The 23,975-nt window shown below is 42.5% G+C and overlaps 1 protein-coding gene across 1 annotated transcript in view; it reads left to right on the top strand.

Annotated features, from left to right (window-relative positions):
* The window catches only part of LOC109469817 (X-linked retinitis pigmentosa GTPase regulator-like), an 84,859-nt gene extending 69,397 nt beyond the window's left edge, over positions 1-15,462 (top strand). Inside the window, exons 11-16 of the mRNA XM_019768528.1 lie at positions 4,622-4,745; positions 8,770-8,934; positions 10,604-10,731; positions 11,724-11,855; positions 12,338-13,327; positions 14,105-15,462. Coding sequence (XP_019624087.1) covers positions 4,622-4,745; positions 8,770-8,934; positions 10,604-10,731; positions 11,724-11,855; positions 12,338-13,327; positions 14,105-14,776 — 2,211 coding nt within the window. The 3' untranslated portion in view covers positions 14,777-15,462. The remainder of the gene's footprint in view (positions 1-4,621; positions 4,746-8,769; positions 8,935-10,603; positions 10,732-11,723; positions 11,856-12,337; positions 13,328-14,104) is intronic.
* Positions 15,463-23,975: the final 8,513 nt, after the last annotated feature.

The raw sequence follows: 23,975 nt of genomic DNA, 5'->3' as shown, positions 1-23,975 counted from the left end.
CTCTGAGTAAATTGTTTATTACTTGTTATTTGTTAGAAGTGTCCAGAAATATAGGACTGGTACGTGTTAGACTGGATGGCTGAGTTGTGAAATGGCTCAAATAAAACTGCTAAGTTTCATGCGAATGTAGGAAATTTTCATTGACTTTGAAAGTTTGATTGTCATTTGAAAAGTTACGTTCCTGCTATTGTGTTATACACATTATTTTATGTAATGACTCCATAGCCCTATACAACAAAGAACTGACGTATCACTAGTTTTATTTTTCCTAAACCTCATCTGTATATAGTTTTTTGCTTGGTACAAATTCTTTATGTATTATACTGTATATGAGGGTGTGTATATAGTGTTTGTTTTGCCTATTGTAACTTTTTTTTCTGTACGCAAACTCTTTCAATTCAGGGATTCTCATCCCTGCTGCAAGGTTTGCTTTTGGTGTTGAAATAAATAAATATGAACCATGAAATAAATAGATATGAACCATGATAGTTATTCTTTGTTGCCAGCTCAGGCATAGACATATTTTGGGGGATTGGTACAGTAGTGGACCTACCCTAAAAATTCAGATGCACAGAAAGAGAGAAAAATAGAAAGAGGAGAATGTTAGCAAAACTTACTTACTACCCTACCTGCCTAACTTAATTCTGTATTCTATACCTAATTCTAAACAAGTAATACAACAAAAGTTTTATTGTTTTTTCTGACAAAAATATAAATGAGCACCATTGCACCTACAGTCAAAATTTACGAGCACATTTTGGATGCACAAAAGTGCTTTATGCACCCAGTGTTTCAAGCCTTCCATGCCTGTAATGCAGCTGGCAGAAGATCAGGGCCCAAGTTGAAGCAGATTCAATTTGAAGAAGGGGTCAGGAAACACTTGCTGCCTGGGGTGAGGTTAAAAGGGATGTAGGGGTACAGAGGCAACATGGAGGCAAAGGAAGACAAGTCATAAGGTCAAGGATGATAAAGATGTATAGTCAAGAAGAAAGGCCAAGTTCAAGGTGCAGATCACTGCCAATGTGGTAATGGTATCTCTCTCTACCCTTATAAAGAACTCAGTATAGACAGGGTCTTTTACAATGATGACATGGTATCATCACAGCTACTCATTGGGTATAAAAGTCTCCTTGTCTTGTAACAGTAGCCTCAAAGATATCATGTCCAAGGGGGGGGACCAGAAAACATGCTTGTTACTGCATGTAAGTATCAGTGCTGACAAATGCTAGGGCAGTTTTACTTTTACCATTACTCTGTGTACGCCAGACATCATTGCTTGTCTTCCAGTGTTCTGTTAGTAAAAATGAAGGATTGGATTATTTAGGAGCTTCAGTACGTGCATATCAATCAGTGATCATCGTACGTTTTTATTTCCTGGAGTCATTCACAGCATTGTTTACCATAACATGACTTCCCGGGGTAGAGAAGAGGCAGCAGTTTCCCTATCTATTCTGTCCTTTCAAGTGTGTAATTGGAAATTGATTGATAGCCCAAATTAGGTATGATATAATTAACAGCAAATGATGCTAATTGTTCTCAGAAGGCTTGGCAAGTTCCACAGGGAGCAGGAAGAGAGAGGAAGCAGAAGATAAAGACATTCTTCCTTGGATGAATATTGGATCCAAAAGTGTGTGCAGTCAGTACATCAGTCTCTGTCAGACACCCCCCCCCTCCTGTCAAGAAAAGTGTTTTTGCTGCTGTTCAATTAAAGGATGTACAACATCCTGAACATGCAAGCTTCTCCAATCAGCCGTGAAAAATGAGCAATGAGGGATTTTTCCTTTGCCATGCTTTACAAGCCGTTCAGAGGAAATTAAAAGCCCTATCAGGCAAAATTAAAAGCCCTAATTAGACTGATTAACAGGTAGCAGATGCTCTTTGCATAGAATGAAGCTCAATTGTTCTCAGCAGACAGAGGAGTGATGGCTTCACTGGGGTTTAGAGACAGGAGGAACTTTATCATTTTTATTCTAGTCAACCAAGCTGAGGTGGATACATGGCAGTGGTAAGGAGACTGCTGAAGGAGGTAGGTATGAAGAATGTTTTAATCTGTGTTATGTCAGTGTGATAAGTCTACATTATTGTATCATGGGTTAAAGCCCCTTGTTATAGATTCACAGGTTAAACAATATGTTGTGATTACTCTGCTTGGGTGAAAATCCATGGGGTTACTATAGTTTTTCTATTCAGGAGAAATAGTAAATTCCATACTTGAAAAAAATGTATTTCTAACGGTTTAGCGTCTACGTGCAAAATAGCCATGTCACAGGAATTATGACTTTAGCCTTGCAGTGCATGTTTGTTTTACAGCCGAGTTCTATGTGTATGGTGAGAGTAGGTACTCCAGTTTGGCACTTGGCCATCAGTGCCATTTCTTGGGGCCAATAAGATGTTAATCTTCTTCATCTGACATCAGACAAGAGAGGTAACTTAGCCACACAAGGGAACTCCTTGTCCGAACCAGGTCCAATATTCCAAAAGGAGTCCTTTCACAACAGAGCCATAATTTATCTGTCCTTGGAAAAAGGTTCAGTTGAGTTCAACTGTGTAGGGAATTCTTGGTTGTCTTCTTCTGCCACCTTAATGGCTTCTTAAGTGTGTTTCTTTCGTTTCGTGGGTGTAGATAAGAAATATCTGATGTGGAATACAAAAAACAAGTAGTGTAAAAGGTGACTTACATTCTGAAGCATTTGGTTCCAAGGCACTTAGCTGGTTGTATTGGCTCAACCTTCACTCTGCTATGAACCCATCTTTGGACCAAAGTTTATTGACCCCAGAAGTTAGCACTGCATTTGCATTGGGATCGCATTTGAACCCTTTTTCTTTTAGGGCACTCTTTTCAGAACTTTTGATGTATGAGGCTTTCTGTCAGCACCTAGTCTTAATCAGCTTCACACTGGCTCCTGTTTTCTATAATTGTTCCATTCAACACCACAATCTGGAGACACTGTGTGAAGTCATCACTCCCTCCAGGACCTTGCTTTCTTGTAATCCATTCATTTGGAGGACAGTGTGCCTAATTCCTCCCAACCTTAATGGTACTCTCCTGGGGAATTGCCGATGTGGTAATATCAAGTGCACCCTCTTCTACCAATATGTCTTAAGGTATGCATTTGGACCAGGGAACTGCTAATGAAAGGATGCTTGTTAAAGGCAGATTGCTGAAAGGAAAGTGACAAAGATAGATGTAGGGAAGTGAGTGGGCTCCATAAAATGCTATTGCCCAAATGACATTGAACGCTTACTCTGAAGATGTTCCATCTCCCTTGACATTGAACAAGGGAGGCAACTTAGTGGCTTTGAGGGAACATAAACTTTCCATTCCTTATCCCAATACTCTTGGCAAGGCCACTTCAAATCTATTCTTTCACGAGTCAACTGTAGTTCATGCCTGTTAGGAGGTCTGGAACACAGGCCTCTTACAAAGGTCACAAGCTCTCTTAGATCTGATTAAGGTTGGCCAGGTTTAACCTGCTATAGCCAGAACTTAGTTTCTTGTTTGTATACCCCAAAATGTCCAAAATCAGGTTCTCAGCATTTTCATTAAACTCAGACCATGTCAAGTGCACATGGTTTAGGTACAACATGCATCCATGCTGGAAGACTTACTGTATCCAACCCTTTCTGTAGTGGTTTCTGTCTTTGCTGAATGGGATCTATTATGAATAGTGCCCAAGGTCTTCAGATACAATGCTTATCCAGAATGTCTATATTCGTCTGAAGTCTTTTAAGTCTCTGTCTTAAATATATCTTCCAAGTTCTACTATTGGTGTCTTTGTCATAGACGGGAGTTGGCTATCTTAGAGTTCTTTCGCTAGTCTTTGCTCCATTTTTACCCAGGGACTATCAGATTAAATCCTGTCATTGTTAGAAGTGGGCTTCATAATGTTGATGCCTGGTCATAGATTGAATTACTTCAGCCTGATGGACGTTCTCTAATGGCTCCCAGTAAGTGCACTTGTAGGGGAATTATTGCCAAGAAAAGATGGGGAGTACAGTATGTCATGTTTCCATCGAAGTTGTAATGGTGTCAATCTGTTGACATATGCCAACTCTCAACAAGATTGGAAAGCAGCTGCAGCCTTGTGCTGCCTCTATCCTAATACCTGCATCTTTGTAGTGCTTCCTTATTATAGCGTATCAGTGGAAAAACATAATTGGTATAATTTCTGAAAGAACGTAGTGTCAGTACATGATTGGGATGTGCACATTAGGTTATGCAGGCTGGCAGATGATTATGTACATTACTAACATTAGTGTGTACATATACCCATTCTGTAAAACCTTTGTCACTATTGAAATTGGTTATGTAATTCAATCCTTGTCAGTACATTGCCTGATTTTGGAATATAGTGGTTCTTTGAAGACCAAGACGCTTGGAGAAGCAAGTAGCCTGACATGATAATGATGATAAGTCCTCCAGCCCTTACATGAATGTTGCTGTTATTAGGCCCCAGTAAATTAATTTTATATATGATATCTTCTGCAAACTCTAAATCAAATGCACTAATTTGATGTGGGACTTTACATTATAAGCATTTCCTATCTTTAAAAAATCATTCCCATCATGGTAACTTACAAAAGTAAGAACATCTAATCCTAATGCCCCCTTTTTTTGCAGGGCCAGCTGGGACATGGTGAAGAAGTTATGTTCCTGAGTGAGCCCACCCGGATCAGGCATGATGTTCTGAGGGGCAGAGTTGTGCAGATTTCATGTGGAGAGAGTTACAGTGCTGCACTTACAGGTATTGCACTTAGACTTGGACTTTAATTGGGCTTGGACTTGGACTTTTTTTTTGGTTCAAGCAGTCTAAAGCTGCCTCCTGTTGTTGAAGTTGAGTGCTGTGTTCGTGTGTGTTATTTACTCTTCGTAATCTCCTGTAGATCTTGTTCTTAACCTCCTGGCCAGTTCCTGCAGCTCAGTGAGATTTCTATTTGACACTCTCATAAACATGGACAACTTCCATTCACACAGCAAGTCTTTCTTACAGACACTTGAGAGAATCAGTTTGAGTCATTGGAGAGAGAGGGATGAGTCAGATTGACCAAGGATACCAAACAATATAAGAAATCCTGGATCTATATTGCACTACTACCATTCCCCCTTTGACTCATTCTTTAACCTCCTCCCTGCTGAAGTAGCCTTTTGGCACCAAATTTGCATTGACCACAGGTGTAGACAGCAAGGAAAAGGTTAAAATGGCTTTATTCCTTTTAGGTTCTTGTTTTCCTAGTTACATGGGGAAGCATTGCGCTTCTCTACCTCACCACATCATCACAACCCAAATCTTCAACAGGTTTCCCTTCCACCTGACTCCCTCTCCTCTTGACCTGCGACCTTTCCAGTTCTCCCTTGCTGCCAGACACCTTCCACTTCAGCTGACATCCTGAAGCATTAGGCGAGATGGGGCTTGGCGTGGACCATGGAACCTTAATTATCCCATAATCCAGACGACAACTAACCTTTCTTCCCCTCTTGGCCTTGTGCCTACAGTGAAGCCTGAGCTGCCAGGGATCTATTATTATGAGGCAAGTGTGGCAGGCAAGAGATGGAATTAACTCAATCAAGGACAAGAAATGTGACCTTTTCCCAACATTTTTATCACCTCTTCCAGCAGGCCCAAACATGCTTTGCTTTCAGATGGGATTATCACATTTTCTGTCTCAAAATGATTACTTGTTATAATTGGTATATTGCTGATTCCAACTGTTAACTATAGGATTTGCACAGATCTGTATAATCATTTTCCAGGCCTTGCAAGTGTTGAAAATTTCATCAAAGGTCCAAGATAAAGGATCTTTCCAACTTTCAAGGAGGGATAAAGACATTGATGCAGCTGAGGCAAAGCCTTGCTAGATTTCTGTTACAGCAGCCAACTGCTTCCTTATGTGGAAGCAAATTTTCACAGGATTAATATTGGAAACTTGATTTTCATTGAAGCATACCGGTATCGTAAAAATGTTGACTTGTGACCCCTAGAAATACCATTGACCAATAACCAATACAACCATGGTAGTTATCTGCAAGTGTTCATGTGCTGCCCCCCCCCCACCATGGACTGTTCCAACAGGAGAAGTTAGTGTCAGCGATGTTGGAAAGGTCTCCACTGTCTCCTTTTACAGCCAGAAAGACTGTCGGTGGCTTGTCATTAGTCTTCTCTAATAAGTCTGACCTTACGCTGTCTTCCTGCATTTCCACATCCATTCAACTTCATCCTACTAGTTCAAATTACCAAAACCCCCATAATGGCTCTGGATCATAAACAGGAAAAAGATGAACATCCAAGTATAGCCGAACAGACTTAATCAAATTTTTTCCCAATGCAGGGGTGGTGTGTTGTTCAAAAGCAGACTCATATTATTTTTAAGTGGCAATGTCAGGTATAATTTGTTCTCTGAAATGACCTTACGGTTTCTGTTGCCTTCTGTGGAGTAGTGGCTCTTACAAGTTGTATCCCCTTCAGAAAGGGTGAACAGATGAGAATACTGTAAAGCTTGTCTCACAGAAGAATCTGTCTCTTTAGAAACCATTTGGGAAAAGTTGTATGTTGAGATGTACTTTTATGTCCTGACGATACATGCATAAAATTGTTCGACATAATGTTATCAACCTTTGTTATCAGTAGTTCAAAAATAGAACATTGCAAGCACACCATGCTTGTATGGCATTTGTCCTTCCAGCTGTTTTTGTTTAAAAATGTTGAAGAAAGAAGAAAGAAAAGCAAATATTTCATTTTTGCAAACATGTCTCTCCTTTTTTCATTGTTCAGCATGACACATTTTCCAAGCACATACATATTCTAGTATGATGGTGACTTGCATAAAACTGTACTATTTTGCCACAGAAGTTTCCAGTGCATTTAAGTAACTCTCTACTAGATCTATCCGAAGACCCAAAACCCCACCAATACTGTCCACACAGGTTAGATATGAGAGAGGTGACATTCAGTGACTTGTCTCCTGACATTTGGTTCTGCCCTGTTGCCTGGGGACATTTGTCTCTGCCTAGTTTGTGATGCTAATGTCATTGCACCATCCATCTTCTCCTGACATGTCATTGGGCTACCTGTCAGTGACACTATGTGGCTTCACGGCTGACATCTGACTTCACAAGCCACAACCTGCACCATCCTCCACTCTCATTATCTTCAATATAACCACATCAGAGCCTGATACCCATTGTGGGTGCTGTTCCCTCAACTCTACAGAGGCCATCCCTAATCAAAGTTCAAAACTCCAGCATTAAATTAAGCTGTACTTATTGACCTGCAGCCTGACTTTGTCAAGCCCTTTCATCCTCTGCCAATCCCTGCACTGGTAGAGGACAGAGAACGCTTTGTTCTCAATTGGCAGAGATACCCCACGACATGTCTGTGATGTCAGTTTTATTTCCCTTGATAGCTGAGGGCCTATTTCCTCATTTGGTTTATTGGGACTTTGGTCTGGCCCTTTCCCTGTAATCTCATCCACAGTTGTGTATTAGGGTCCCCTCATTCGCCCACGAATTGTGCGGATTTCATTTCCCCAGGAAGAATTAATCAACTGCACCTAAAATTTACTCTACAGACTAATGACATTAGCATGTGGTGTGTTGGGGAGCGGGTCTGAGTTAGAGTCCCTGGATCGGTAAGACAGTGCGGCTGCTAATGTGTTCTGTGGAGAGATTTCCTTATTAGCCCTATTGCTCCTGTAAGTGGGACAGATTTTCCGCCTTCCCTCTGAATGCTCTGCACTTGATTTGTCTTGCTGCCACTTCATGTACATGCATGGTGGCTTGAAATTATCCGACCCGGGACGGATTCGCCGCCTTATACCTTTCTACACAAATAAAAGTTTCATCCGCATCCTTTTGACTCCACCTTTATGGTAGGATTACCATTAATTCGGCGCATCCAATGCCTCATGTATGAATATCACTGTGCTAAGAAGCAATTCTCTGCTGGGGTTATTAATATTTTTGTAATATGGAGGCATGCAATTTTAGCCGCATTGATTTGGTCTTTAATATTTATGAAGGAACCCTGTCCAGCAACAATTTGCAGTGATATTAACTCTGATCTAACAGAGTTCTGGTGATGTGAGGTGGCTAATTCTGATCTACATTCATCGACAAGGGGGAATAAGATCCATATACCCAATGTACCATGCAGTATGTACCCTACCATCTGAAGGCAGCATTATGTCCCATACATCTTCCAGACCGCCAGGTTAACCAAGCTTAATCCGCCAAAGGGAGATGACTTCCCCGCTATTGACGGCCTCTATGGTTTAAAGCCCCAGGTTTCAGCAAAATGGGCCTCAGTATTGCCGGGTATAAACTCCGTACTCTGTCATGAGCAGGACTTGATTTAGATCGATTCTCGAGGCAGTTACCTGTCTTGTTGTTTTTTTAAATATAACCTGTGGCAGACCCTTTTTTAATTCCTGTCTCCTGACACTGACTTTTTGTCTTGCAAATTAGCCCAATGTTACCTGTAAGATTTTAAAAAAGGTAATTTACAATGAATAAGGTTTATAGAATTCTGAAACAGAATCCTTTTCATTGTGTACTCTGTGTAGCTATGATTTAATACTTTATCCACATACAAGGTACTTCTTAAAGGTTCTGTCACCTGTTATATAGTTTAAGGCTGAAAAGTAACTGAAATACATAGAGTTCATGTGCATTAATCTTTTCTATACAATACAACTTAAACATGCAAACGTTTCCTTGCAGTAAAGAAACCCCCCATTTTTATTTCTCTGTCTTTTTTTTCCTGGATGTTCTAGAGTTGGGTGAACTGTACATGTGGGGGAAGAACAGTCACATCATCCTTCCTGACCAAGCAGCCACCCACCGGATCTACAGTCCACACAGGGTTCACACAGGAGGTGTCTGTGTGCGCAGGATCGTGTGCGGGGCTTGGCACGCCGCAGCTCTCACTGGGAGGCCAGGTTCGTCCTCTGTCACAGCCTTGAACTCTGCCTGCTCCCCTGCCTGTGGGAGGAAATGAGTCAGGGGAGGGGAGAACCACTTGTGTAGGCTGAGTTAGGCAGTACAGTGCCACGGGTATAAGAAAGAAGAACAAGCGTAAGAACTGTTGTCATCACGACAGGATCTATCGCTTTAGGAAGAAAAGGGGGTGTGGCCCTCATGGAGTGACTTAAAGCATTGATTTATGTACTTGAAGATGAGGGCAAGTGGAATATTGCGGAGATTGAGGCACACAGGTGTTATTCCAAAGCCATTCTTCATACCTGCGACCCCATTCACCCGGGTGCCTTTATGAAATAAACCCATTTTCCTGTAATCAATCTTACTAAGCAACATTCCTGCACATATCACATTGGCCATGGCACCGGATTACACTAATGACTCCACCTATATGCATGGAGGCGCTGTGCTCGCTTCCCATCTGATCTGGGGGCTTTTAGAATCCAGATCACCTTTAATCATTTACTTTGCGTAATTCATTGTCATTAGTGGGAAAGGAGGGGCGCATTTGGCTCGATTTTTGGCTAAACCCTTGATATCGCATCAACATGATTGTAAAGCGATACGGTCAGAAGTTCATGCTGGCCCGGCATTGTACCAGGCAACTACATCATCTGTATTAGTTAAGGGGATGGTAGGAATTGATGTGCATGCATGCTCTTCTGCGTAGGAAGCATTAGCCTCACTTGGAAAAAGTTCAATTATAACTGAAAACATTAGGGACAAACTTGCTTCTTTAAAGTCACCCCAGCGAAGGAAGTAACATATTGGCAGACTTCAAATTGAGATGCCATTTTTGTTTTTATGTCTCTCTATTATATATATATATATACTTATAATTCCCTTTCTGGCTGCCTAAAGAAAAGAAAGTAGCAAATTTAAGTTCTAGAGAAGACAGAGGGAAGGATTTCTACCATCATTCTATGCACTTGCAAGTTCTACACATGTAAGGCATAGTGCTCAAGAAATTTCCAAGCAGGGCATTAGCAGCATTTGATGCAGTGGCAAGTCCAATGACATGCAGCAAATCAGACAATATTGAAGCAGTTTCACACTGAAATGCACACTGGTAGCAGCCAGCTTATTGCCTGCCTATGCACGCAGGTCAAGAGTCAAGGCAGAGTCGAGCACCAAAGTCAATTACAGACACACATAATTTTTACAGGGTGAAATGTGTTTTTGTAATTAACATGTTCTTTGAAGTAGAAACGTCAGAAGAAGGAGTAGGTGCCACCATGGCCACCTCTCCTTGCAAGAGATGTTATTAAATGTGGGAAGAGGGAATGCACACCTGCACTTGGCTGATTTGAAATGCACACAGCACTTTTGATCACGCTTCAGAGTGCAGGGAGCATACTGGAACTGCATTCCTCCGGGGAGAGCCTGCATAGTTGTGAGTAAATCAACTTGTAGTTGCCGCATGACAGCAGTGGCCTTTCCAAAAGACTGAAAGAGAAGGGCACATCACTTGTCCCCTTTGCCCTTCCTGAGTGGAGAGGCAGTGGTACCATCAATTCAAACATCTATTAGGCAAAGAGAGAAATTACATTACGCATTGAAGCTTCAGTGTATGGGCAAGATTTAGCCTATTCATACAACCATTTTTGTCTTTCCCCCGACAATATGAAGATTGGCAGAGAGACAGCAAAGCCAGTGACCTAAGTGACCTCTCTGACTCAGAAGACCTTGAGTCTGTTGCTGAAGGAGGGAGCACCTCCATAGCCTGGTCATGTGACCCAATCAGCTCTCCTTCCCAGGTCAGTCAATGTTACGTGTGTTCTCTTTCCCAAGTCTAGTACCTGCTTCAGATTTCAAAGACCCTGGATACGTTCTGTCATATTGCATACTTTATCAGCTTACAGGGTGTTTAACAACATCCAATCATCAAGCTGTAAGAACAGAAAGCCTACCTTTATACTTGAAAGGCTTTTCATGTGAGATGTTGATATTAAAGGTTACAAGCAGCTGAAGCAGGTCTCCAGAGTAAGGGGCACTTTAGACTGACGACGGTTAAATAGTCGTACGAATGTTTATCGTCAAGATGTTGCCGGCGACGGTATTTTACAACCGTCTAAAGACGATCAAAATAGTCGCACGACGGTAATCCTCGAATCGTCGTCACTACCACCTCGGACCCTGTCGTGCGATCCTTCAGCGGGGGGTCCGAGGAGGATTTTCCACCGTCTAAAGTGAACCGTCGCCGGCGAAGGAAGTGGGAGGTCATTGGCCTTATGCAAATAAGCCTGCAGGCGTTATTTCATGTCCAAGCACATCGCCAGTATTATTAAATGCCATCAAACCAAAGACTTTATATCGTCATACGTGTCTAGTACAATCCCCAGCCACCAATCGCTACTTCTCCGGTACGAACCGATCTGCCGATCCACATTTCCCGGCCAATATAGCCAGGCCGACGGCAGCACTGAACGCCGGGTTCAAACCCGGAGTATATTTCCCCGCTCGGTACATGTGCCTCATACCCCTTCTTTGCTGGGCACAAACTAGGAGTCTCATCCACAGAACAACGAGTTAAAAGCAGATTAAAAGCAATCTTCTGCAGCATGCCGAAAAAAAGGGGTTCTCTCGCCATTTTGAATTGGCGCGCGGCGTGCCCTCCTGCGCTGCGGGTGTCCGTCACACTTCCTGGTCATGTGTCTAAAGTCAGCCGTCGCCCACAACGATTGTCGTGCGATCGTATACTGTCGTCAGTCTAAAGTCGGCATAAGTTTGTTAATCTTTGTGTTGTCAGAACGTGACGTCAAAAGTAGCTATGGAGAAGCACTTGGAGAGGGAGCGGACCAAGATTAGCCTGGCAGAGTTTTATGCAGCCACCCCGGAGCCAAGCCCCAAGGCCAAAAAGCCAGATGAGGCCGTCCCAACAGTACGCATGATTGTTCTTTCATAGTTTATGCATGATTGAAGTCCTTGTTTGCACTTAAGTCAGTATCAATGGATAGTGTTTACGCTGTTTTATGTCTCATCTACAGTATGATAAATTTGGTTAAGACTTTTTATTTTGACAATTTTCCATCTACATGTATGTTAAATGCAGAAGGAGGCATTTTCCAAGGAAAGGTAGAATTCTGGAACAAACCATTCTATTGTCAAGTTTGAAACCACTGTTGTGGATTAACAAAAAAATCTGTTGCACCTGCCCTGCTCAAGCTCAGACAGTCCTGGTCAATAATTTGTTCCCACAGGCAATCTCCACTGTCAATCATAATTAACCAACCCTATGGATGGACAGTAAACACACAAGACTAGCCAATAGGGGGATAGGTCTTGTATTCTCCCTATGCTTGGAAATGTAATGACTTTTTTGTACATCTATGTCCTTTGACAGAAATCTTCTTTGTCTCACAGGAACATCTTAGACAAAGTGAACCAATGGAAGCCTTTGTGGAGGAAACCCAGGAAGACCTGACATCAGAAGACAATGATGACAGGTTTGTCTATGATGATGATGACTATGAGGCAGATGATGGAGAGGAGGATGAACTCCACGACTTGTATGAAGATGATTATGAAGATGATGATGATGAGTCCATGACTGCTGTCAGTCATGATGCCAAATGTAATTCTGAAGTAACAATGTTTGATGACAAGCGTAACGAAATGGGCAAGATGAGGGGAAAAGTTGTTGATACCAGTAAAGAATTATGTAAAAATGAAATCAGTATGTCAACAGATAGTCTCCCCTTGTCCAAGGAGGAAGGATATGACAGTCCTATGCAAGAGCCATCAGAGAAAGAAAGAAGAATTTCAACCAAAAGTCCGTCCAGATCCACAAAGCCAACAGGTGCCATCACACAGCCATCAATTTCTACAGGAGACAGGACTGTGCCACAAACTGCTCAGCCATCCACTGACTTCCAAGACCCTCCAGTTCTGGAAGACTTAGAGATGCACCCAGAGGATGTATCTATGTCTGTGGATGAAGGAATTAGTAGTGGGACAGGTACATCTACCACTTCCTTGGAGTCCTCACCTGTAGTGTTAGACAGAAAGGATAATGTCAATTTAAGTCCTGGCACAGAACATAGCATTGGTAACCTTCACAAGGGAGCAAAAATCCCAGTCATGCCCTCAAAGCCTCCAAGCCAATCAGAAGGCAGGCAGTACCTTCCAAGGTCCAGAACTTTTATGTCGGGTTCAACAAATCGTAGCACCAAATATGTACCGAGGCCACAAACCCAGGAACATCACACAGACAAGCCTCACAAAGTCATGGTGACAAACTTTGGGTTCGTCAATCTGCCTGCAAGCCATCAGAGGGCTGTGCACCCACCACCCAGGCCCAAGACTCAGGCCAGACCCAGGCAGGCTAGGACACGGGAGGAAGTGTCTAGACAGGTTAGTGCCTTAGATGTTAAAACATGTCATAATAACCAAGGACATTATGTAATGCCCTTTGTACCAACCAAGTGAAATGTGCTCATTGTGCCACATTATCTTGTATTTTTGTATCTTTAATGTGATGAGTTTAAATTTGGTCATTTATATTCTGAGTGTTGAATGTTCTCAACCAAGCTACTAGTATTCACTCTACAAATTGTTGCTGTGTTGTCTCTTCCTCTCTTTCTTGCTGTCAGAATGATGGAATAGTACATCTCCTTGCATCTCTGTCTTATTCTGTTGAATAGACCAGAAATGTTGAATAGACCAGAACAATAACATATTGCAGAGCTACTGTATCTATCCACCTTGATTCAGATGCATCTCTTCCAATAAAACAGCACATCTCTTTGTCAAAGGTCCCATTTTGATGGATAACATGGCCAACAGTAAAAGACGTTTGCCAGTGCATTGCCTGAAGGCAGTACTCCTGACGTCTGCTGGATGCCAGGTGGTGGCTAGAGCTAGAGGCTTACTAACTAGCCCTGGTCCCCTGACCTTACTGTTAACTTCTGACATCAGCTGTCACATCCCTTCACTCAGACTAGCAGTTCTCAAGCTAATCTTTTACAGCAACTGTCAGACCTGCTTACTAAAGGTCATGTACATGGTTGACATCCAAGCTATTTTTGAGGCCTGAATTTGCCACAAAATTGGAACAGCCCTTAATTGATATATTGAGTCTATCATTTGGCTGAAAGGTTGTCAATTCAATTGGTTTCTTTCTAATTACAGGGTGGGAGTCGACCCATGGTTCCTGTCCCACCAAGTAAGAGGCCCTCCACATCTTCAGACACACAGTCTGTTGCATCAGTCGCATCACTTTGGAGTTCCAGGGAGCTGCCGTCCAGTAAATCTGTAACGTCTTCCAAGACTCAGATTCCGTCCACAAGAAGACCATCATTCCTTAGAAATGTTGCTTCGTCTACAAGTCCCCAGGGTCAGGATGCTGCAAGTCACAGAGTAGAAATTAAGAGAAGTCATGCTGGTTTCTCAGAGAAGCAAACATCCCATCCAAAAAGGGACCCTGTTGAACGTAAGCCCTACCTCAGGTCCCATCCTTTCCAGCCTGCCAGCGTGCAACAGAGGAAAGGCGGTGAGGGCATGTGGTCTAGGCACAGGGATAACCAGGATGTATCGTTCCCGGCAGGTGGATTGCCTTTGTCCAAGGTTACAGGCTTGACCAGGTACCCTATGGAGGGGTCTGGTTCAAGCCAGAGTTCTGAGGGTATGAGTCCAAATCCACTTGTCAGCGATGTAATGGGCCCCAGCTGGGAGCAGCCTGTGTTTTCCTCTGGTACTGCCTGGAGGGCTAAGTCCAGAGCCAAAGATCCCATTCTGTCTGGCTCAAAAACAGATCCCAAACCACCACAACAGGGCAAACGAGGTGAAGTAGGGCCAAGCTAGGCAGGGCAGAGCTCAAGTAGTACAGGGCAAAGAGTCAGGCAGGTCAGAGCACACACTTGCATGGGCAGTCAGGGCTGATTATGATACAGGGCCTTGAGGCAATACTGCTGTCTTCTCAGAATAAGGGATGTGTGTCAATAGGAGGAAAACAAGTAGAACCATCCAGTGGTGGTTGGAAAGGGACCAAAAATTAATCCAACACAGTTGCAATACTGGTATTTAGAAAGGATTATCTAGAGATAGCACAGGGACACTTAATACAAACATAAGTTTTGTATTAAAAGAAAAATGTGCTGAATGTGTAATCATGTGATTTGAGAAATGGGAGATAGCCTATTTTTATACCACTGATCTGAAATGATTAAATTGCTATATTTGAAAAAGATCAATATGAGTGTAGAAGATTTATCTTTTGATATATCCAAACATTACTCTTACTGTCACATATTTTTTGCTGCTGTGTGTTTATTTTGTTTTCACAATGTTTGTTGCGTGTGCATTTTTTCTATTTTCATGTCATGAAGACAAGCTAAAATGAATGTCTTTTTCATACTGATGAAAATTTTCATGATAAGAATTTCACTTTTGTTTGTGTAACCTTAACTGTAGTTCATATCTTTGCTTCATCTTTGTTTGTACCAGTTGTGTAAATGTGTGTTGTTTTTCTGAATAAATATCTGATTTCAGTGACCTGTGTCTGTGATATGTGTTTCCTGATTATTATCTGAATGTGTGAAACAATGAATGGTATATAATGTATTGCTGGTGTGGTGGCAATGCAGGATGGTGGCAATCATATCTGGGGAAGCTGTTCCACCACCTATTTGTCTGGATTGATGTCACATGTTGGCAGCTCAAATGTAGCTGCTCTTTGGTCCAATCAGGATCACTTGTATCCAACTAGCCTCTGAACAATCAATCTATGCTGCGGCATTTGTCTCAGCCTCAATAAAGCCAAGGTAATCCCTTAACTAATCTGAAGTCTATAGCTGAAATCACAGAGTGGCCACTTTTAATTAGATCTGTGCTTCGACATGTAACCCAATAAATTGTTAGGGGATTAGAGGAATGAGACTTCTTCCAAATACAGTTGCCTAGCTGTATGGCATATAGGTCATGAATGTGGCCTGCATTCTCGTCTGATTCTGGGTTAGGAGCGCACCCAAAGCTGCAGTTATGGAAAGAATCTGTCTGTTAGAAATGTAATAGAACTGCTGGGCAAGAAGCAAGTTCTCCCATTCCTGTCTCTTCTTCTTGAGACAACCTGTGTCTTACATCAACATACAAATGCCAGGTGGTCTTGTGGTTAGGGTAGGTCTGAAGGTTCTGGCTTGGAATCCTTAGCAGGTCCCAATGTTGTAGTACACCTAGTTTCCTCACTCTACTCAGGTGAAAATGAAAGCAGCTTTGGTTATGGATGTCCTTTTGGATGGGACCTGTATGCTGGAAGCCCAGTATTTTAGAAGAGTATTGTTGTAGTGTTATGCCTAAAGGCAGTTTTCCAGTTGTGTACTGCAAACATTGAGAGGTAAGCATTGTCTTGGTCTTACACCTTTTATCACTTCCTATCCATTACCTTATGACTTGAAACGTTTTTTACAGTAGCTACGTATGCTTGAGGTGGAAGTGAATAAATGTCCGCAGTCCTTTCTTCCCCCTCACCTGTAGTAGTTGTACTGGGTCCCAGCCACTTGTTTGCTGATGATTAATCAGGGGGTACATGACAGGCCTGAAGGCTAATCAGGGCACCTGTAAACACTGCTGCTGCTGAATTGATAAGTGATGTAACAAAGATCTGCCTTCTTTGTCCTGCCTTCATTCTCCAAACTATCAGTTCTTGTGTTTTTCTTCTGAGTTTCTGTGAAATGCACAGTTCCACAAATATTGTGCTATTGCTGTATCTAATACCTGAAACGTATAGGAGTGATGTAAATTTGGTCTGTAATCAGTGGTTCATTTTGATACAAGGTGGCTGCCATGTTTACGTAAGTGTGCCCCATCAGGACCAAGATTGTTGTGGATTTGTTTGAGGATGAGAGTGAGGTGTCCACTCAACGTGTTTACTGTCTTCCCTGGCAGTGTACCTCCCCGGCCACAGCAAACATCTCGGACAGGCCAGACACCACACAAGTACTAGCAGATGTCAGAAGGAACTGGCAAGCAAACATCTGCATAGTTACAATGTCTTGCAAGGGTGTGTGCCCTTCAAACACTGCTGGGCTATGTTAAACCTAGCGACATGTCATAGAAGGTGCCAGAATTAATGACCTGGATTCTAATGTAGGACAACACCACATTGAAAACTAAACACAGAGCAAGCAAGGGTTGACACAAAGTGAAATACTGTCACCTTTGGAGTACTTTATGGAAAATACAGTTGTTCCATGTGATGGCATAATACATCATCCCAGTACTTGATATATGGCCTATTCTATTGGTTGGCATCATAATTGGTCATATCTGTACATGCACAAGTTTCCTAGTTGTACTCATCACTGAGACATCATGTTACCAGGCTGGCAAATGTTAATCCTCGCACGACACAAATTGCAGACTGTACTCAGTGTAAAAAAGTTGCAAGTCAACACTTAAACCATCATCAAACTGTGTGCATGTCTAAATGCAGACTAAAAACAATGGTTATGGATGATATAATGTGCACTAATAAGCAACTAAGGCTTTTCAAAATGGCAGGTTTTGTGGTTCTTGTCCTTCAAGTGTACAATTTTTCAGGGTATAGACTTACACTTTTCTTTTGCTGTTTCAGTTTGCTGTTCCAGCAGAAATGCTTTCTTTGATAATTTTTTGTCCTAATTTTATCCGGTGTTTCTACCTGTTTTTAGTGTCACCATGGTATGTTCTGTAAATCATCTCCATTTCATCAGCTGCATTCCTCTGAGTTTTGGTCCCTGTAGATTGACCTAATTAGACAGGGCAGGAATATAATAAACTTTCAGTCATCTCTGTTGACAGCTTTGCAGGACTAGTGCTTATGATAGAGAAAAAAAATAGAAAAGAACATTTCCAAAGACAACCAGAATTGGGAAGTCCTGTATCATTTTCAAGAAAAAAGGCAATAAACGTGCAAGTACCTCTCAACTGTTGTTTAAAATCATTTTTTCACAGGTTAACTGCTTTATTAGGTTTTGTGACATGCATAAAAACACCTCTAAACAGTTAAATAGTGAGACCGTTTCCTTTGAAATGAACAATATGCACCAGTGGTGTATTGTTCCTGGGTGACAACAAAAGACTGTGTATAGAGATAGTCATCTGTGGCCATGTTCCTTTCACTGGCTGGTCAGTCTGAGGCGGGATCAGTAAATGAGATCTGAAGTGTTTAACTGACCATGTCAGTCCCAGGCCACTGGTGCAGACAGCCTGTACAGTGGGCCAGTACTCTGGGAACTGTTTACTACAGCAAACATATCCTGTTTTACACATGTGTACCTGTGGCATGAAATCTTTAACTTTGAAAAGATGGCTTCATTTGGAATGATGATATACTAGTGCGGTCATTCATCAGTATGAGTATGAAAGTGTCTGTCTCTCCTATGGGTACCACTATAGGCTATAATGGTTGGCCAGTTTACACTGTATGGATTTTCTGAATTAGCCCCATTATGCTTACTTGAACACATCAGTGTCTATTTTGATTGTATAAAAATGAGCTCCCAAGGGTGATTTAGAGACTATGATCTCTTTCACAAATTTGGTAGCATTTGTGGTACAACTGCTCTACTGGTTCATTCAATAAAATCTGGAGCAGTGATGATAGACATTTTTTTCCTTATACATGTAGTCCTGTTTCAATGAAATGCTGTACATGTATTTGGGACTTGTTTGAATTACTACTATTTCATGGGTGATAAAAGCAGGCCAAGAAATACAATGCATATTGACATGATGTTGGTTATTTGTATACGTAAGCTGTCACTGATAGAGAATATCATCTCCTCTTAATAAGGCCACAGCAAGTAAATTTTATGGATGACATACTATGCAAACTCCAAATGTAATGCAAGAGAGCAAAAAAGGACAGCAAAAAACAAGACGCCTGAAGGTTGAGGCCACAAGCACTGTAACAAGTCAAGACAAGCATGCTATCATAGCCAACAAGTCTTTTGTTCATGTATTCAAGAAGTGCAGTAAGTGGCACTAGTAGTGTGATAGCTATAGCCTAGTATCACTCAATGTAGTTATACTCATGGCTCTACAACATAAACATAAACATCACTACAACTACACTCATGTCAACCATTGTCGAAGGAGGAAAAAAGTCAGTGCATGCATGGATGTCATCCATAAAATTTTCTTGTTATGGCCTAACAGTTGAGTTTTCTATCCCGTCACCTATTGTTCTCCTTACTTTCATCTCCCCTCTTTCTTCCTCCATGTAGCCTGTGCTCCTATGGGTACCTCATGGGTCAGTTGTGCTGGGATCCTGAGTGCTTTGTCGGGGATAAAATTGTCCATTTGTCCCATTGTCGCTGCAGATTTTCATCTGAATGGTCACAATTAGGCCTATAATTACCTCCTGCGGAGAGGGACAATGGAGAACAATGGGGAGGTATTGTCCCACGGAATGGCAGTCATGGACTCTAGTCGCTGTCCTGGTGACTGGGTATTATGTTAGAGATGACAGATGCTACAGCTGACCACAGATCACTATATTCCCCCAAACCTCACTCCATTTAAAGTCAATCTTTTTTTTTACCTATTTAAGTGTATTTTTTACACCAAAAAAACAGAATCTTCCTTTTTTTCAAATACCAAACTTCATGGATGTAATGTAAAAAGTAATCCGTGCAAACTGACAAACTTTATTCTATTGAGTGAGTTGAGTTGTCACACCAGAAATGTTCACTTCAGGATTGGACATGTGAACAGCATATGGCTCAACACATTTTCTTTCATGTCCATGCTACATGTATTTTGACCACAAAACGCTCAAAACAAAACCCCAGCAATCAAGCACTGATAGCTGAAGCCCTCTACCTGTGTCGTGCCTTGTACGTAAACCAACTCCCTTGGGCGTAGAGTGGAGGTTGGGGGCAGATTTAATCAGACCTGTGGCCGGGCTAGAGACCTCAGCACTTTTCCTTTAATGATATCCCATGGGTCCGCACAGGATGGACAGGAGTGGAACAGGATCTTTTCCTGTTCTGCTAAAACAATTTGTGCTTCTGACGTCTACTGCAGCACCATATTACATTAGCCCTAATTCTCAACACTTCTCAGTGAAACTTTAAGCACTTCAGGTTAGATTGATTACTAACTAGTACCAAGAGAAGAAAAGCTGGTGGCAGTCATTTTCTTTACTGCTCTACTGCTGTGTTCTTGAACCCAAAGTTGTCATAAAAAATTATGAACATAGATAGGGGGTATCCCACACGGTAATTCTCTAAGCTACTTCATGTATTGGAATTAAAGATATAAGATTAACGGAACATAATAGTCGTTTATGACACGAAAGGGCTTAGTTAGTACGTGCTTAATTCCCAGTGTGTATGTTTGGATGTAAGGGTGACAAGTACTGGTGTGACAGAGTATTACACCCGACATTGACTTTTAGTTCTCAATAAATCAGAGTTTTCAACTCCCGACTCTTATCTTGGCAAAAAGGGCACATCTTTGGGATTTTTCTTAATTAAGGGGTGACTGCCTTTTGTCCCGGGGCAAGAACAGCAGCCCTGCTCCCTCTCCATAAGGAAGATGTTTGTAATTAACCGAGTCTCGGTCCTTTTGGGACCCCTTTTCATGCAGGGTGCCTGGAGCAAGAGGATGCAACCTCGGGGACAAACCATGTATCAGAAGTGATGGTCGGGGTTGGTTCACCAGTGTCTTGTTTTCTCTCAAACTGGATTAAAATGTTGCCTTACCAACTACAATCACTACATCTCTCGTGGTGTGCGTTTCCTCACTACATCCCTGACGGTGGAATCTCCCGACTCCATGTTCAGGATGTGTTGGGAAGTAAAAAGGTTGATCCCCGATCATGTTTCTTGTCTGGGCAAAGTTATCCCGCTGACAAAGTCATGCTTGACATGATGGATATGTCTGGGGCTCGATCTTTGCTCCCTGGGTGATACCACTTGATAAAGGGGTAGCAATACCGGGAGACTCGGAAGTGTTGCCGTCAAAGTAAGGGATGTGGAATCAGAAATATTTCTATTTCCTAACAACATAGTTTCAAGTTGCCAAGTTGCATGATTGTGTAGAAAAACACGTACACCACACAGCTGCATGGTTTCTTACACCGTCTGTTTTACCCGCCCGGAAGCGTGTGGTGTGGTCTCGCTAACCCCTGCATACCATCGTCTGACCTGGTCTTGTAACTGGACACAGGTCGGTGACCCCCGCCCCGGGGAGTGGAGGGAGGTACTGTTTGGTTTCCTCCACTCTCAACCCTTCTCAACGTTTTAACCTACACATGCAATGTGCACCAACTAATGTGAATCTGTAAAAAAAGTCTACGTACTAAGTTCAACAATGTGTAAAAACTTTAACAATGCTTGTATTGCCGTCACATAACTGGCTGTAGGAATGTACGAACTATTCCCGTGCTGTGGGGGATTTTTTTTATCCCTGTAAATAGAAGGGGAGGGGCGGGTTAAGTATTCTCCCCTCCCCTACTCATCCCTGATTAAACATTACAGGTGCAATAAACCGATCAGACCAGCGGGGAGCCTTGGCAGTCGTCCTTCCTTGTTTGTTTTGGACACGCTTTTGTGTAGCCTCGGGTGTGAACTGCACAAGACGGGAAGTACTTTATGGACCTCTCCCTCTCCATACACTGGAATAATAAAAGGTACAATAAACCGATTAAGAAACACTTGACATAGCAGTCTTGTTTGCTTTAGAACTTTCTTGCTACTCGAGGGTGGTCGTACAAGCAATCGCACCCTGGCAGTATAGGAAACTGAAAAACTCGAGAAGAAGAAACAGGAAACTGGTAGCTTGGTTTTTCACCTGCACTGTTCTGTCAGGACAAAAACAGTATGGATGCATGTGCGTTTGCACCCCAGGGGTAAACAGTAGATTTTCTACACCCTAATCCCTGGACAAGGTTGGGAGGGGGTGAATTTACCCATCCGTCCTTGCTAAATAGGCAGTGATCAGTCCAATGCACACATGAGTAGCTGGGAGGAGCAGATTTGTTTGCCACTCCTCCCCCTTCTTGATCAGATTAAACCGAGAGGTGCAATAAACCGATTTGGTCAGCGGGGGTCTTGCTTGTGTGGTTTAGCGGGGATTGTGTTCAGTTATTGTTTCTCAATACACATGTGTGACAGCGGGGATACATGGCCTTTTGTTCTGGTCTGCTGAGTCCACGGAGTTTCCCAGAACTTTCATGCAAATCAGTGACATCCGAGAATGTGTTTCTACATTTTTCACTTCTTCCGTCAATAGTCGACTGGTGTGAGAGAATGTTTAGAGGAAATGGCACGTGAGGAAGTTTTGCTACTTTTATCAAAAGTCCTCGTTGAAGGACAAAATGGTTTTGGGGTCTCTACCCAATTGAAGAGAAAAACACTACGGGCCATTTAACTTCGTCTCATTTGCGCGATAGCAACGCCACAAGATGTTCTCCTAAAAGACTGAAAGGAAAAATCAGCGGGGACCAATGTTAACCGCCATCAATAAAAACTTCTCTGAAAAGAAGTGACTTTACCACAACCGTGGTTCTTTGTGGAGAATTGTTCACCTCGTTAAAGCAAAGGCTATCCTCCAAAGACGTTAGTGAAAAAAAAGATCGCTGTGGGAACATGTGGAGTCATTAATAAAACTTCAGAAACTGGCTGTAGTGGTAGGACCATGCACTGTTGGAGAAATCCGTGGGAACTGCTGCTTGCCTCATTAATCTGCCTATATGCTATAAAAAGATAAGAGAACTGTAGGGGAGCCCAGCTTGGCGTTTCTGTCCATTCATACTGCTCTGCTCTCCAGACGGTACTTGCTGGTTTGCTTCATGTGCACAGTACATCATTAGGTCCTACCAATTGTCCTAGGCGTGACATTTGTGTAAGAAGAAGACAATTTGTACACGACGGAACTTACTGAAGGCGCTGAAGCTGAACCGCCCAGAGAGATCGCTCAAGCCTCAAGAAGATATTTATAAAGAGGGGCCTTCTTTCCGGGACGATTTTCTGCCATAATTGAAAATAATGTTTTATGTTGTTTCCTTTCATATGCTGCTGACGCTGTGGTTACACGATCTGGAAGTTTTCGTAATCTGTGTAACTCGCTTTTCAAAAGTTTGCTCCATACAATGTTTATCTCACTAAAACTTTTCGTAACGTTTTAATACAGACCGCAACAGCAGTTCGTACTAACACAATTTCATTAAGTATTTCCTTGTATGCATATCTGGTTTATGATTGACCCCGTTCTGTAATGATGAGAAGATTGGAAACTTCCTCTATGCAAAACAGCCTCATTCCCAGACTAGACCTGCCTGTGACTAGGGGGTGTGGTTGAAACCAGTGTTCCGTTGTATTATGATAAAATGAAGCGACAGAAAGTAATGAGAAGTGCCCGAGCCAGGCAGTCTGTCTGTTCCGTCGGCCTTCAGTAGCGCGCACTTTCCCGTACAGTCGTTACCTGAGTAATACCGCTCTGTGCGTCCTCTGAAACTTGAACTGGAACTTGGGATGCGTGGCGAGAGGAACCACGTGAATGTTTCCTACAGATTTTACGAACGTCTCCCGCTAGCCTGACATGTCTGTATTGACGGCATGCACAAATGTCCATTGTGTCCCATTGAGAACCATTCGGTGAGGTCATGCAAATGCGGAATCGAATCGCCTGTCTGGCTTTTCAGTACGACCAAGTCTCAGATGAAGCGGCTTCACCAATTCAACCCCGCATTTCCTGGTGTAAAAAACGCCCTGTTGTCCCGGGTACTTGTTGCACTGACGGGGTTGTGTGAACACATTCCATCCGTGTTGAAAAAGTGAAAGTCGGGGGTCAAGGAGAGGTGATACCAAAACAAGCTTGACCTAAATTCGCGCGACAAAACAACAACAATCGCCCTCTCGGTGGGTGTTACAAAACCGGCCGGCCTCCTGACCAGAGGTTTTGTGTTGGTCGTCTGGGAGAATGGCCAGCTTTTATTTCTCATTTACTAGACTTGATGTTAACATAGTGGATATTTGCAGCAAATAACGACAGACCTTATCTCCAGTCCACCTTCAGT

Source organism: Branchiostoma belcheri, unplaced genomic scaffold, assembly GCF_001625305.1.
Source record: "Branchiostoma belcheri isolate BF01 breed outbred unplaced genomic scaffold, Haploidv18h27 scaffold21, whole genome shotgun sequence".
Taxonomy (NCBI): Eukaryota; Metazoa; Chordata; class Leptocardii; order Amphioxiformes; family Branchiostomatidae; genus Branchiostoma; species Branchiostoma belcheri.
This window is presented reverse-complemented; position numbering and strand designations above follow the sequence as displayed.